We start from the raw sequence: 16,844 nt of genomic DNA, 5'->3' as shown, positions 1-16,844 counted from the left end.
AAATTTACGACTTATGGTGCGATTAATGAGGTGGAGTTAAGTAATTTGATTGTAAAATATAAAGGTGCAGTTCACACTGAACAACTTTTTATTACTCGGACTCAACATAAAGAGCAATATAATCTCTCGCTGTTTTTTAATTCTCTAAAAAATCCACCTTCCACCTCCTGAAATTCTGATATCTTTGAAATTGTGCGCGCTGACTTTTCGTCCTTATACGAAATTGTAGGGGATGAATAAATAGGGTTATAGAGCAAACTGTAAGTGGCAGATCGGCTGAAGGGCGCTAGTCAGTCTACATAATCGACTGATCAGCAGATCGATACGGAAAGTGATCCATGAGCGGCAGACCTGTTTACCACCTATGAAAATGCCCTACATTTATTCTTAATATCGTTTTTCAACAGGATGTGTAAAGTTTAGAAGCAAATAGGATATAGTTAGGTTTTAAGGCATTGGTTTCTTATCAATAGGGCTGTATATTCCTCTGTGTGAATCTGCCTCATTGTTCTTTGCATGAAAACCAATTTCATAACATTAAAAGAAATCTATAACAATAGAAAAGCTCTAAAGGCTAGAAATAAATAATCTACAAATAGCATATTGTTACCAAGAGCTGAGAATTTATTTTGTACTTTATAGAAGTTTTTATCTTTTATTTTTTGCCTGAAGCTTCTATATATTGTTTTTCAACTTTTTGCCAGGCATCAATGGTTGTTTATAAGTCTCTTCTTTGGTTTATGAAATTGCTTTACATCAATATAGCATTTTTTAAAAATAACTTTTTCGGATGCAATGTTTCTGAAACAGCAAATCCTTCAGTTCAGGTGCAATTGAATTACTCGAAAAAATATAACAGGAGGGCAAGGGCAGATGGTATTTGGAAAATGGTTTTCAAAAAGAAAGGTTCAGGTGTACAGCATTAAGATAAACTTACCTTCTTGCATCTGTTTGGCGGCACACTCAGCACATTCAGCACATTCCATACACACCGGTTGCTGTATGGATGCATCACCTTGCTGGGGCGTAGTTGTCTGACCACGGGCAGCCAGCATTGCAGCCCGCTGCTGCTGGAGCTTCTGGATCACCTGCAACTGCTGGATGTGCTGGGCACCAAATACATGACCACCCAGAGCACCACCAAGGGCATTAGTAAGGGCTCCGCCACCGCCGTCTTTGTAACCCTCAGGCGGACTGAGGGTAGCTTGATCCACAAATTCCATGGGTGGAGCATACTTGGGACTCTGCAAATGACAGGGGATATTACATGAATCAATGGTGTGTTAAAGAGTTGAGGGCGATGTGGAAGTTTGACTCGTGTCCATCCCATAAACTCTCCAAAATTACATGGCATTTATCGAAATTTGTCATGTGTGGAAGGACTGATGGTACAAGAGAGCCACTGCTGCTTTTCTACGCGTCAATAATTCGGGAAAGCCAATTTACTGGCAGAAAGTGTTCATGCAACAATGAATGTGTCCATCAATATCAATAGATATTTGTCCAAAATCAGTAATTAGAATTTGAACTTTAAGTTTTACTTGACACAACAGTTTAGGATCGAAAATTTAACCCTATCAATACGAATAGATTGAAGAAAAATATCCAGGTGATAATGTCATTAAATAAATTTTCGTGATAAAATTCGGGAACAGGACAAAATTAAATGGCATTAAATGGCATTTAATGGCCATTGCAAAGAACTTTAGGAAGCTTTTAGTAACTTCCCAGTAACGCAAATTCGGTGTTTGTACAGTAGTACGACAAGTAGTACTCTGTATAGTACTTGCCTTATGGAAATTTTAATGACCGTGACACAAGACGTTCCAGGAACTTTGTTCGGGGTTGAGTGGTGAAAATGCTGTGGGGAATTCGCAGTTTTTGAATTTTAAAATAACGACATTTTTTTAATTTCAACTGACCAACGGTTTTTTACCGGTTTTAACCGTATTTTTAATAATAAATCTAAAATATATACTAAAATTAAATTTATTTGCATTTAAATTTATAAAATACAATTAATTAATTTAATTACAAATTTTTAGGTTATTTATATCGTACTTTCACGATTTTAGTGGCATTTTGAGCATTTTTGGGATTTTTTAATTTTTCATTACATAATTAGATAGAAAATTGTGTACATTTTAAATCCGGTTTTATCTTAAAAAGGTTTATACTGAACATTTTCCTTAATTTTAAATTTTTATAAATATTTTTTGCTGATTTTCTTTAAAAGGTTATTAAAGAATGGCGTTTCATTGATTCTAGTGATAAAAATTAAATGATAATTAGGCACAAAAAACTATTTCTTTCAATAATAATTAACTATTGATTAATATTTTATTTAAAAAAAAAGTGTTCTTGTATTAATCCATGCAAAGTGTCACATTTGTGAAAAATCTGAGTCAAATCTCCAGAAATATTATGTGTAATACTGGTATTTTCTAAGAATAAGAGTGGCGTATCGCGCTAAAATAACATGTTTTGCATCAAAGATTCATTTTTTTCTCAAATATAGAAACTGTTTTTTGTTATGTTTTAGAAAGTTGTATAATATAAAATTATTTACATTTAAACGCAAAAACAACGTAGGGAAAGACAGAAAATGTGTCCAGGAAATGACATTTCTATATCTCAATAAGTGACGGCAATTAAGTTACTTATAGAAATAAAAACAAAAAAATAAATATTTTAGAACGAAAGTTAAGGGAAGTGTACCAGCGATCGGCAGTGTTCCTCGGATCGTCAGGTTAATACCACATTGTTGCTCCAAATTAAATGATTTATTAAAAATTATTAGCTACTTTTTACCATTTAACTCTCACAAGAATACAGTGCATTAACTTAAATTTAATTTATAAAACCAATTTTCCCTGAGACACTTGATTAAATTTCTGACGATCCGAGGTACAGAGCGCAAGTTTGCAATTACACATATTTTTTATTAATTTAATGTAAAAATTAAAAATTCAAAAGCACAGATATAGTTAAAGGGATCACTAATGTATCAATTAGCAAACATAAAAATATCAAATAATGTTTTGTGGATTATATTTTCAACTAAATATGGAGCATGTCTCTTAACATTCCGATCCGGGGTACTCTTCCCTTATGTGTTAAATATGAGCAGTCCAATCTAACTCCAACATCATAGATCACTTGTAAAAAGTTCCACTTGAAATATTGATTATTAAAATACGAAAAAAGTATAATGTTTTAGGGTTGCCATCTCAATATACCCAAATGCAAAATGTGCTACTTAAATCGTGAAAGTGCGAATACCATACAAAATCGAGAAAATTTGAAAAATTTATTAAAATTAATTAGAAATTATGTTTTCTGCCGATGTTTTCCTAACCGCTTATGTCCGTCCTTCTCGTCATTTGACGTAAGTTTATAGTCTTGCTGGCTCTCAATAGGTGTTAACTCGGTGCACTCCAGTTTTTCTGTAACGATGATACAAAATAGTTTTAAAAATCCCATATAAAAATATTTTCTTATTAAAAGTAAATAACGAAAAAACTACCAAATAAATTATTTTTAACATTTTAAAGACGATTGGGTCACCCGTGTGACCCGTAGATAAAATATTTTTTTCTGACTACCTAAAGTTATTTCTTTTTAATGTTTGTGCCCTTTTTTTCGCTATTTCTTAACTTTACTCTTCAAAAGTTAAAATGAAAGGAGGGGAGTGAATGGGTAAAATCAGAGGCATGACATTTCCTATGTTTCCCATATGTTTCTAGCGCGCCGAAAAAAATTTTGGGTTTATTAGCTGTTTTCTGTCAATGTAGAATGAATTAGCAAAAAATATAAATCCAAAATAAAAGCCAACTTAATATTGAATAGGCAACCGAAAACCCCAAATTGGCAACCTACGTAGTTTTGGAGATATCTCGTGAAATGTGTACGAAATCAGGGAAAAATTTACACTAAAATCGGTCGTATTTTTCAGAGCTAATGTCACGGGTAAAATTATTTGTATTCAGTTGTTAGTGAATGGATTTTGTTTCATTAGAATTTATTTTATAAAATTTTACTATGTAAAAAATTAAGAAAAAAGCTTACATTTGAGATAAGGTGCAGGTGACTGCACTTTCTGATAAATATTAAAAAATCAACAATTTTTAATAATAAACGGCATTGAAGATCTTCAATCTAAGGGTAAGATGCATGAGATCTATAAGATCACCTGTAACTCATCCGATTGGGCTGAAATTTTACTATGTTGTAGCTGATGTCAAGACCTTTTCAGAACGTATCTATGTTTCAGTCTACGTCAAGCATTTACCTAGGCTCACAGTTTTAAATTTTGAAATATTCATATTTTGGCGGCCTTTATTTTTTAGTCTTAATTATTTGAGACCTAAATGAAATATCTCAGTAACAATTAAAAATGGTGAAGACTTTTATTTTAAATATTTATTTACTTTTACATAATTGAAAAGATATAAACGAAAAATTCATATATTTATATTATTTATTTTTTAATCTTTGCGACAACAGTTTTTCAGATCCTCAAATAATTTGCTGTTATAAGCAAAAACGTTACTTTTCTTTTTCTTTGTTTGTTAGACCACATCTTCTAACAATAGTGCTGTCTTTTTGTGATGGTTTCAATATTGGAAGCGCACCGTAGTTCTGTATTCATGAGAGTATCATATTTTTTAAAGTTGTAGGAATTTAGGATATTTTTTACAAATGTCCAGCTATTTGCTATATTTAAGCTCAAAATTGAGCAATTTTTAAATTACTTTTTTTTATATTCCAATTTTTTTAAGCAAAACCCTTTTGTGAATAGAAAGTTACTACGCTCATATACATTATATTTTTCATTAGAGTGACAATTATCATTCATTGGTATCGTCAGAAAAATTTCTTGATTTTTTAGGTTATTTTTGTCCCTATCATGTAGAGGTAAAAAATGCACCGAATCAGACTGTTGGATTTTACAAGGTTAGATGTAAAACGTGTCACTGATTTTGATTATCGGTTTCATTTTCATTGTTCATTTTCGGCCAGTAAAAAGTATTTCGTCCTTAAAGGGTTAAACCTAACACGCAGATCCACAAGGATTGAGGAAATACGATTATTTCATCCTTAATTACGATCTGAAACCCTAGAAAAGATACTTCCGGACAGAAAGTGTTTGAGAAATGAAAACATGTTGCCCTAAATTACCCTAAAAAAAATTAAAGAAAAAATCATATCAAAGAAATCCTTTTTAAACCCAATACACTTATCCATGGAGATTGAGGAAATTCTCACACCTTATTATAAATTGAATGTGGGGCCCAAAAAAGGCTTCCGGATGGAAAATGAATTAGAATGAGGTTAGAGCTTCCTAATGCAACCTTTTTTTCATCTACTGCCCAGATATTTTTTTTTTCTTATTAAACAGCACTACTAACTTGAATTTGGGACTCTTCAAGAATATTTTATAAAAAAAATTTGCCTTGGGAGCCTCAAAAACCAAAGGACGCTCACTAAGCGTCACTTTTATATTTCAGTGTTTTTAAGACCTAAAAAATGAAAAACTCTACAGAACTGCAATCAAATTATCACGTACCTGTACTGTTCTCTGGAATCCTGCTGGTCAATTGCTTGAAAAAACACTAATTTAACATTTTTCACTAGTAAGAAAATTCACAAAACTCTGAGGAATCAGCCATCTGACAGGCGAATCCGGAACAAAGTTCCAGGAACGTCTTGTGTCACGCTGTACAAATTTTCCATAAGACAAGTACTATACAGAGTCCTACACGTCGTACTACTGTTCAAACACCGAACTTTTGGTGGTGAATGTGGGGAAAATACCGTAGCGCCGCCGCATTGGTGGCCACTGCACAGAATTAAATTAGTTTTTGATGGTGACCACCACGCTCTGAAGAAATTGGGGGGTCGCCACCGTCAAAATTTTTCGAACCCAAAACTCTTTCGTTACTGGGTTATCAACAATATCGAAATTCGAAATAGCAGAACAACCACCGCTAGAGCGGAGGGTACGTGAACTTGCACTTTAGGCTTCCGGTGGATTTTCGAATAGGTTTGGCTTGGGTTTGGATTGGCATTGTCTCTTCGAAAGGTTATTACTGAACGGAGCCATTTAGTCGTATTTCCCAAATACAGTCCATTTTGATTGACTTATTTTATAAAATTCATTGTCATTAGAATGTGACTTCTGGCAATGCCATATGACAATGTCACGGTTACAGAATCACTTTTTCAAAAAAGTTCTACTAAAATTTGAACAAAATTCGTCAATATGACATTGCCATTGCGTTTCAAAATTCTCCTGCAGGGAGCCAAAATAAACTATCAATTGATAAAAGTTTTTTTTTTAAATGAGTTATAGAAAACCTTTAAATTTCTCAAATTCAACACTTTCAATTATTCACAAATGAATAGTCCATAAATCTACTTAAACTATTTTCAATGTAAATTTAGGAGAAGAGCTTTAAGCGCTTCTTTAAACGAGGATGTTTTGATATTATTACATCCAACTAATGTGCACACTGCTAATTCTTGGAAAATTTCTCCTAGTAGTTTCTAGGAAAACTATCCTTGCCGTCTATTATAATACTCCTCATTGAGGTAGACGTAGAGAGTTAAACAGATTTTCTATTTATATATTTCAATTCAAAATATTGTATAAGTAAAAAAATAAAATTGATAGGTTATAAATAGCAATTTATTATGATATTGATTTTATCATTTATTTTTTATTTATTTATTTTTTATTAGGATGATTCGATACTTATTATGAAACAATGCTAGATTTAAGAAAACTTTTTAAGCTTTATTCTTTTTCAGTTTATTCTTCTTCTTTATTTATTAACTTAATTTTTTAAAGGACAGATTTTCGAAAAGAATCGAACATAAAGCTAATGTGAAGGGGTTTTATGCACCGAAGGATAGGTAAAACTGAGGCGAGATAAAGCTTTATAAGGGAGATTGATTTCTAAAAAGAGATTTCGAACACTCACTGGGAGAAATACGAAAAAGTTAAAATGACATTTCGGTTCGGAAATGTTAATTTTACACTGCAGAATTGATCCAAAATCGGTGTAAATATTACTCCTTTTATGTGTATTAAAGTTGTGGGTTAAAGTTTCCCTTTGTCATGTTAATTTTACCCTTAAAAAGGTGTAAAATTAACATTAAAAAATGTTGATATATTTTTACACCTAAAAAGTGTTAAAGTTCTTTTTGGTTGTAAAAATATATCAACATTTTTTAATGTTAATTTTACACCTTTTAAGGGTAAAATCAACATGAAAGAAGGATAATTTTAACCCATAATACACCTAAAAAGGGTAATATTTACACCGATTTCGGATCAATAATGCAGGGTAAAATTAACATTTCCAGAATGTTATTTTGACTTTTTCGAATTTCTCTTAGTGAATTAAAACACCCTCTTTTAACCCAGCGAGCACAGTTAGCTAAAAAAAAACAGCGTTTTCAGCATATTTTTGCTGAATCAATCTGCAAAAATATGCTGACTGGTCAGCAGTTCTCGAACAAAAAATGATAACCAAATATATGGAAATTGCACTGCCTCGCGAGTTTCATTTTATGCTTAGCAGAATTCAGCTAAAAATACATACGTTTTCAGCTGAATTGAAATCAGTTAGCATTAGGTGCTCTCTTGGAGGCTTTAGCTTAAAGGTTTAACTGAAACCATGGGAATCTTCTTGCGTCCATTCCTGCATGAAATGCCAAACATTTTTTTCTAAATTCCAATTTGCTGCATAAATTGCAATATTACAATTTCAAATCTGAATTCTATAGCATAAACACATTAATAATATGCTATGTATTTTTTCACAGAATGTAATTAATATATGGATACACGTGTAAAGTAATTTAACAAGACTAGAGTAAAAACGAGGGAAAAGAATCAAGAAAGGGAGGTCGGTTACAATGTTCCAAATGAGAAAATTCAATCGTCCGTAATGCCATAAGAAGAGAAACTTGGTCGTTTTCTTTAGCAATTGTCGTAGTTGGAGTATTATTTTTAGTGAATAAACGGGCGAGGTGGTATAAGAGGTGCAGCTTCCGCTATATAATTGGAATTGAATTTGAGTGAGAAAAAAAAACGCGAGAAAAAAATAGAATCATCTTCTCCGTGTCACTTCCGCAACTTTGTGACCCAAATTCATATTCTTCTTTCAAATTTGTCCCGCGTGCTTTTCTGTGTCATCTGACTGTGAAGCAGTTGCAAAAAAAAAGTTACAGAGTCGAGGAAACAGATAAAAGAAAAAGTTTTTTTTTATATATGTATAATCACGACATACCACCCTCCATAATACAGACATCTTTATTGTCTATCAAAATTCTAAGATTTTTGCGTCTCATTCTTGAGGCATTTAAATTCCACGTGGCTTTTAGTTATTGTGTGTGTATGTAATACATCTTCCAACATTATAAGCAACAATTAATTTCCCATTGAGTGCAATAAACTTCGGGATATGGACTATATATAAATTTATTTTCACACGCAGTGGTCTCTCCCCTTCTTTGCCAACATATCTTGCACCATACACAGGAAATAATCCAACACATCAGCAATTGTAAAATTTCTCATCTCAATTGTATTACCGACTCCTTCACCTTCCCCACTTCTGGAGGTGTAAATAATAAGCCCCGTGTAATTTTTCAACTTTTTATGCCCATGAGTGAGAGCGAAAAAAAGCGTATTCACAATATTCTCACGCCGATTATGCGACTCTCATGAATAATGCCTCAGATTGTAATTATATTTTCGCATTAAAACACCATCAGTGTAATGTTTCGGAGCACCAGGGAAATTTCTTACTCTCACCGAAAAATGTTCAGGACAACTGAGTCTCGCAATATCCGTGAAAAGCAACAGGAAAAATTAATTATAATTAGCACAAAGGTATAATAAGCTATCCCTGAGTCGAGAAGGCTGCACTGAACAGTTTAACATTTAAATAGGTTCATTTAGTAGAGGCAATTATATTTCCTTAATGCTCTTCAAGGTCAAATATGTTTCATAAATATGCTGTTAGATGAGATTGTAATGTACTAACTAATAGGGGAACATGGGGCAAAATGTGACAAAATTAGTATTTTATTTTTTCACGAGCTCTCAGATGACTCGAGAGATTTCCTACACAGAAAAGAATATTTTGTAATATTGTTCGTAAATGTTTGTAAATTCCTAGGGCAAATGTCCTAATACAAAACCATTTTCAGACGCTTTAACTCTGATAGAAGATTAAATACATTAAGTTCATATTTTTTTCTGAAGAGAGTTACATAAATTTGCTCCTTGACTCTTCTAGAATGTTACTGTTTAGTGAAAATTCTTTAGATATAATTTGAAAACTTCTTAAATAAAAGAAAAATACGCGAGCGTAAAATGCTTCTATTGGAAACAAATTAATCCAAATGGAGACAAGAAAAATTTTCTAATTGGAGACAAACGGTGTAAGTGAAACCGCGACGAAAGGCTTCCAAAACCTTGTTGAGTTGCTCTTGAGTACAGGATTTGTTCTTATTCTTGGTCTTTTCTCTTTTCCAACAATAACAAAATCTCTCCAAAGAAATCATATTTCCGGGGTTTTCTATTGAAGCATTTGCAGACACTTCAGAAAAACAATTTTTGTTCACGAAATAGGTAATTATTTAATTTGAAAACTTCACGTACCGTTAACAATAAAGGTTAGCACTTAATTTAACTAAAATTAGCCAGAAATATGACATAAATGTTAAACAAAACGAACAATCACTTTATTGTGTTTTTCATTGGAAAACATGGTTGATCGATGAAAAATTCAATGGTGAAAAGGAACACTTTTAATTTTTCTGAGAAATTAACAAATTAAAATTTGTGAATATGAATGGATTTTCGCTTTATTTGGAGAAAAATTAACTAAATAAAGAAACTGTGGAGAAAAAGAAAATATAAATGTAATAATTTAGTAGTGTATTTATCGTGAAAACAATGACGTTTCCATTTGAAGTAGCGAAAAATTTCTATATGGAGCAGGTTTTGAATTAGCTTAATTTACCCTACTGAGGACTTACTAAATACTCGAAAATCGTATAACCTACTAAAAAGCTTGTAAAAGTTTGTATTTTTTCACAAACATTGTTCGTAACATCAGCACTCTTAACGAGCATTTTTTGTTCCTTTACAAACATTTGTTTGTAAATGTTTGGCTGGCAAAACTTTACAAACAAATGACTAAATTTTACAAACTTTTTGCTTGTTTACGAACAAATGTTTGTGAAAAAATACAATCTTTTGCGAACTTTTTTTTGTGGATTATTCGATTTACGAGCATTTAGTAAGTCCCCAGTAAGAATTCACAAACATTTACAAACAATTTTACAAAATATTTTTTCTCTGTATAAGCACATTCTAATAGGAAATTTTCTCCTCTATAAATTTACCACAGGCCATTTTCCTCAATCTCGATGGAAAATATAATTTTCGAGTCATTTTCTAAGAGTTGATTTTGTGGAAATTCTTAAAAATGCTTGGGTAAATATTAACTGGCCATAGGGTAGGAAAAACTGATGCACCATCGCACGCTCTTAAAAGATGTGAAATTGACTTTATTTTCTAAGAATATGTTTGCATAGCACACAGGGCTATATCAATGCAAATAATGAATCTGTAAAATAATTGAAATTTCCAGGAAAATTTCAAGTGTCCCTCTGTTCTTTGTCACTTGTCTCAAAATATCTGGAAGACATATAAACACTACACCCTAACCTTTTAAGGACAATTGGGTTACCAGTGACCCCAAAAAAATTTCCTATGGATATCTAAAAAAAAGTTATGTGTTGTTCTAAAAGGACAGAAAAAATACTTTTCAAACCCCTAATTTTTGATTCCTCTCGTCCTTAACCTTTTAAGGACGAGCGGGATACCGGTATCTCAAAAACAATTTTTTTTGTCTTTAGAAAGTTGTCATGTCCTCTAAATAATCCGAAAAAAATAGTTTTGTTTTTGATACACCGGTGTCCCACTCGACCTTAATGAGTTAAAGGCTGACAATGCAATAGAGTCGGTGTAGGAGAAGGCTTTCAGACTTCGCACATCCCTCCGTTCAGCAATAGCCTTTCAAAGAGAGAAAGCCACTCCAAAGCCAAGATCGGAAGCCCAAAAAAGCGCAAGTTCACATACTCGCCGCTTTAGAGCTACACTCGTCGTTATCCGGCTGACGTAGGGACAAAATGCGACATTTTTGATTTTTTGAATCTGGTCAACGTTTTTTTTTTATATTTTCTGCTGTTGGAATTTGTTTTCTGTCGAAAAACAACAGAATTTTCTTTTCTGTTTATGTTTCATTTTGTACCACGATTGTGTGTCAAAAACTTTGATAAAATGAAAATAATACATTAATTCACTCTGGACAAACTGTATGTTTCGTAAAAAAAATCGTTTTGAATAGGTGAATGTTGGCATGGTTCAAACAGAGTGAACCTTCAAACAACGCAAATTTTCTCTTTGTTTGCAAAGAGCTAGTTCGTCATTTCTTAGCCATAAGATAGATCAATATTAAGCTTATGAAACGAGATGAGAAATGGTAGGTCAGCTGTTTGCAAACAAAGAGAAAATTCGCATCGTTTGAAGGTTCACTCTGTGCGAACCATGCCTACATTCCCCTACTTCAACCGCCCAGCGTTTGGCAGCTGTCACCCGGATAATGAAGTACCGGATAACAAAGAGCCGTGTGTATTGTTCTGCCCTTTCGAACTTCGGTATTCTTGACAGTTGAATCGTCAACAATGTCAACAATGTCAACAATACTGTGTAAACGTTTGCAGTTTAAAGTAATTTTTATGAAGTTTTTTTTAAAGAATATCAGGATTGCAGAATGCTTGAATTGCAATTTCATTAAAATAAATATTCTTTTCACGAATTTGCTCAATTTCATGTAACACGTCGGTTTAAACGTACGAACTTCCAATGGATTTTTAGGTAAATTCTCTCTGATATACACCTCCGAATCGATACAGAAAGAAAAACATCAACCGGAGAGAGCTGTCAAATCGGGAAGGTTATAACCGAACGAGAGGATTCTACCTTCGAACATTTCATTTTTTTCCATGTTCCTTTAACGAATCTAACCTTTTTTTTTAGAAAATGTGTGACTTAAGACTAACTATTGAAATATATTCCTATTAGGTCAGATTCATTATAAATGATTTTAGGAAAAATATGAAATGTTCAAGGCCAGAGTTTGTGCATAGCCTGAAAGTTTTCCCCTTTTATTATTTTAAGTATTTTATTTTATTTCTTACTTTCGGTAAAAATAAAGTGTATACATATGCAATATATCGTTAACTTTAGGAAAAATGATATCTATTCTTAAACTTACTTGAGCTATTAATTCGATAAATAAATTTGGAGCTACCCCTATTCGGTGGTGCATAATTTTTTCCTAATTTATATTATTTTGATTCACTTTATTAGAGCTTGCGTAAGCTTTCAAAAATTGTAAGAAATGTTCGTCAAAATGCAGCATTTTTTGACGTGGTTTACTTGCACATATTCTATCAATTTACTTCAAAATGCTCCATGTTGACAAAAATTTCTCACAAGATGTTGAGACCTTAAATGAAAGAAACAATCATCGTTCAAAGTTGTTTTTTTTTTTAATTAAAAATTATGCATATGTCTAGTGTTATGTTTAATTATACCAAAATTTATATTATAGGGTCAAAGGAACACTAGAGAGCACTTTAAAAAACTGTATCCTGATGACTTATTGACACCCTATTTTGTTTGTACCATTTCGGGATATGAAATTTGAACATCTATCCTTAGATAGATTAAGAGAAAAACATCATATTACTTGTATTTTGTTAGATACATTAAATAAATTTTAATATTTTGACGTAATTGCCAATATGTGATGTGTTACCTTCCGAACAGTGTTCCTTCGACTCTAGATTATAAATTATTATTATAGATTAGAATTTCTATAGACCTAAAGATTATTCTATAAATCTATACACATTTATGCCTATATCATATCTAAGACGACTCAAAATTTCCCTGTTTTTCTTCTCAAATTTTTTAAGACTTTGAACGTTTGTGAAGATTCATGAATACTACCTGTAATAAAAATCTGAGGCCTCGATTCTTGTTATCTTAGAAGATATCAAATTTTGTAGTATGTGGCTTAACATATTTTGCCCTAAGTTTCCTTATCATCCTATTAAAGTTCTAAATCAATGACAGATTAATTAGATTTATTGTCGGATGTCAGCACAAATCTTTCGACTTAGTGGTCTCTTCAGTTCTCTTCTGCTTCGGGATATACGTAGCAGATTTATAGGGTATTAGGTGTTGAACATACCATTCAATTGTATAAGGAATTTTATACATAATTAGATAATTAGATTACATAATAAATACTTTCTCACTTTCCGACAGCAAAGTTACATATAAAAATATAGATAATCTAGGCACTAAATATGTATAAAATTAACCTATTATGTGTACCACTTGACTATTCAAAATTCAGAAGACAATTACATTATGAAAAATAAAATGCAAACATTATATTGATCTTATTTTACGAATCAAAAGTTTTGAAGAAAAATTTGATGCTTTTCCTAGAATTCAATTTAAATGTTATCTTCAATAAAACAGGTATATATTGTATATATTGTTTTTAGAATAATATTTTCAAGCTTTAAAAAATCAACTAAGTTAACTGCTAAAGTTCTTGCTTTATGACTCAAGTCTCTCAAGTTAGAACACCCTTTAGATATCTGGAAATTTTCTATATAATGTTGTGCCACAATTAGGTATTTTATATAAATCTTGTTTGGTCGTAATTTTTGTATAAAAAATATATAATTTAAACCGAATACAATTTTAAAAAATTCAAAAATATAATATCATTATAAACAATTTAATTTCCAACAAAATACATTTATCAATTAACCGTTCGAATTGATTCGGATTTGTTCCAAGTTTTAGACATTTTCTAGCTAATCTAATATCGTTCAGAAGTTGTTTGTTAAGAAGTTTGTCAAAAGAATATTTTTGCGTTTTGACAAACTTTCACCAAAAAGGCCATTATAAACGGTTTTCTTTTTAGAATTTTAAAGTAATTTTGCAAATATCTTAAATGATGTAATTTCATTATACTTATGGATTCTATACTTTTTCAGCAACTCCAGAAAACTCCTCTTGACTTGTTTCTCTTGAACTCATCAGAAAACTTTCTCAAGAAGGAAATTATGTACAGTGCACTTTCCTTGAAAGTTTAGTCTGTTTTTCTCAGAAAAACCTTCGACTTTTTTTTTACCAGAGCGTCAAATGGAAAACTATCAGTATGATAGTGCTTTAACTTGAGAAATATGCAAGTACAAAGATTCCTTTGTATAGTTAAACTCAAACTCATTCTCCTGGTGATACTGCATATTTGATTTCGATATACAAAAGAGTTAGGAAAATTCTTCATAGATTGAAGATTGAAAGCAATTGATGAGCTTTTCATAAAATTTTGCTTTATGTGCACATGTGTATGAATATATAAGAGTGAAGCCCTTTTTTTCTGCAAAACAACTAAACTTCCGTGTATGGGAAATTCAATCCGAATTTCCGGGAGGGATTTTGTGAAAATATGGGCAAAAACAACGTCCGCGACGAAAATTAATTTAATTTAATATGCATAATTCTATTGCTTCTTTTGTTTTCACCATTTCACAACGCAATGCATAATATTTTGCAGGAGTTTTTGACGAGTGAAGGACGACACCACCAGAAGGAGAGTTCTTAACCTAAGGGCCTTTCGTGCCACCCCACACGTGAAAATGGAAAATGTTAATTGAGTATGTGTGTGAAGTGTTTTGTTGCTACAAAGGGTGAGTAATTGCCATTTGAACCATCTCACCATATTTCGCACGTATAATCGAATAAGAGCCTTGCCCCCCTCATATATACAATAAATCGATCAGGAATGATGATTTAATCCACGTTAATATCAACATGTTCAACCCCCCAATTCAATAACCTTCCATATGAGAGCGATATTTCGGTAATAGCAGAAAGTACAATGTTTATCGGAAAAGGGGGTAGAAAGATTTTTAATTATAAAAATGTTTATGGAGTTTTATGTATACAGAAGTTTCAAAATTTTAGCTGTGATTTTTTAAAATTACTTTCAGATTAATTTACATTTAAATTTTTATTAATTTGTTATTTTGCTGAGTTTTTTTTATATTTAAAGCCGCGAATATTTTTAGAAATTATCTTTGTAGTAAGTAAGCCAAGGATAAAATTAACTCTTTCGCATCTCTTGGAACTCTGCAATCTGCATGCTCAAAGGAAAATATGAATATTCTAGAAAAACAATTTTTTCGGCTATTTAAAATCGATGGAAATCCAATTATTGTGGATGATTACATACTATAAGGGTATCTCAATCTATAGGATATTTTTTGCAGGAGCCTAAATAATTTCTGAGCTATATTTTTTAAGGAAAAATCGTGAAATCGTCCATCAAGAATATTTAGCCTTAGTATCAAGGATTAGAGGTCCTTTGCATAAATTTAGATAGATAGTTTGTTTAGAGCCCCTTATGTCTACCCAAAAAAACCTTATACGTGCTTCAGACCTAAAGCCGAAAATAGACACAGGGATCGATTTAGGGATCAGCTCGAAAAATGAGGATTGGTGTCAATACACTCAGGGATCAGTTTAAAATTTGGAGAATCAGGCTGGCTTTCTAAATTCGTGAGGTCTAGTGAAATTACGATTAGGCGACATCAGCGACAGTGTTGAAAATAAAAAACTTCACTTTGGGTGTTTTTAGGTACTTTTCGAAATCTCAATTGAATGAAAAAACATGGAGAGTAATGGTACGCAATGCCACAAAATCTTAAAATTCATTAATAAAGGAATAATGGGAAGGTCAATGTATTCCTGTCTGTATGAAAAATGCATTGATATTTCACTTAAGAAGTATTTCAATAATCAAAGTGGGCACATTTAACCGGAATTTACGCAAAAAACGCTAATCTGTTATTCTAAATCCTCAGTGTATGATAGTTTGGGCTGATCCTTTACCGCCAAATTTTTCGAGCTGAGTATTCTCGAGGTTCAGCCTGTGTCTATTTTCGTCATAAGGCTTAGCCATCTGGCTTAGTCCTCTAATCCCTTATCAGGCATGATTTTTTAGGGAAATGTTGTTTAGGACTAAATATTAAGGGCAAAAGATCCATTTTATTTTGGGAAATTAATAAAATTGCTTGTTATTTAGATTTTTGAGACCTTCGGGAACTGGGATAAGCCTCCAGTCTGAAGCCGGCATTACTCCAATTCCTTTAAAAACTAGCTGAACTCCAGAACATCCCGAGCTGTCGGTCTTTTGACATCCCTCAGTGTTAGCACTTCTTTCTTATTAAAGATTTTGATTCTCTGGCTTGAGAATTTGGAATAATAACATAAAATGTGTTCTACTGTTTCCAGACAAGTTGAGGTAACATCCATATCCAACTTTGCAAGATGTGAATTTAGCCTGTGTCCTGTGTAAATCCCTATAATTACCCTCAAGTTCCCCCTGTTAAGATTTAACAGGAGTTGAGATCTATTTATATCTAATCCATCTATTACGGATTTCGCGAAACTAAAGCCTTTTACATTATTCCAAAGTGCTGTATGCTCTATTCCTGTAATATATTGGAAGTAATCTTTCCGTAATTCTTTTTCAACTCCAAAGACTGGTTCAGGGCATATAAAGTCCAAGTGAGGTAGTTCAGATATTAACAACAGAGGAAGTAATTTATTAAATTATTATATCAAAACATAATCTTGAAATCTGCAACAGGGGTAATAAACC

At 32.1% G+C, this 16,844-nt stretch overlaps 2 protein-coding genes across 4 annotated transcripts in view; one reads left to right on the top strand and one right to left on the bottom strand.

The window, feature by feature from the left end:
- LOC129803416 (D-2-hydroxyglutarate dehydrogenase, mitochondrial) overlaps nucleotides 1–16,844 on the top strand; it is a 121,628-nt gene that overhangs the window by 19,702 nt on the left and 85,082 nt on the right. The window contains exon 2 of the mRNA XM_055849966.1: nucleotides 14,736–14,868. The gene's annotated coding sequence lies outside the window, so the exon portion shown is untranslated. The remainder of the gene's footprint in view (nucleotides 1–14,735; nucleotides 14,869–16,844) is intronic.
- The window catches only part of LOC129803170 (uncharacterized), a 56,890-nt gene that overhangs the window by 26,717 nt on the left and 13,329 nt on the right, over nucleotides 1–16,844 (bottom strand). For all 3 annotated transcript variants that reach the window (XM_055849544.1, XM_055849552.1, XM_055849562.1), the window contains exon 3: nucleotides 938–1,244. In XM_055849544.1, coding sequence (XP_055705519.1) covers nucleotides 938–1,244 — 307 coding nt within the window. The remainder of the gene's footprint in view (nucleotides 1–937; nucleotides 1,245–16,844) is intronic.

Source organism: Phlebotomus papatasi, chromosome 1 (assembly GCF_024763615.1).
Source record: "Phlebotomus papatasi isolate M1 chromosome 1, Ppap_2.1, whole genome shotgun sequence".
NCBI lineage: Eukaryota > Metazoa > Arthropoda > Insecta > Diptera > Psychodidae > Phlebotomus > Phlebotomus papatasi.
This window is presented reverse-complemented; position numbering and strand designations above follow the sequence as displayed.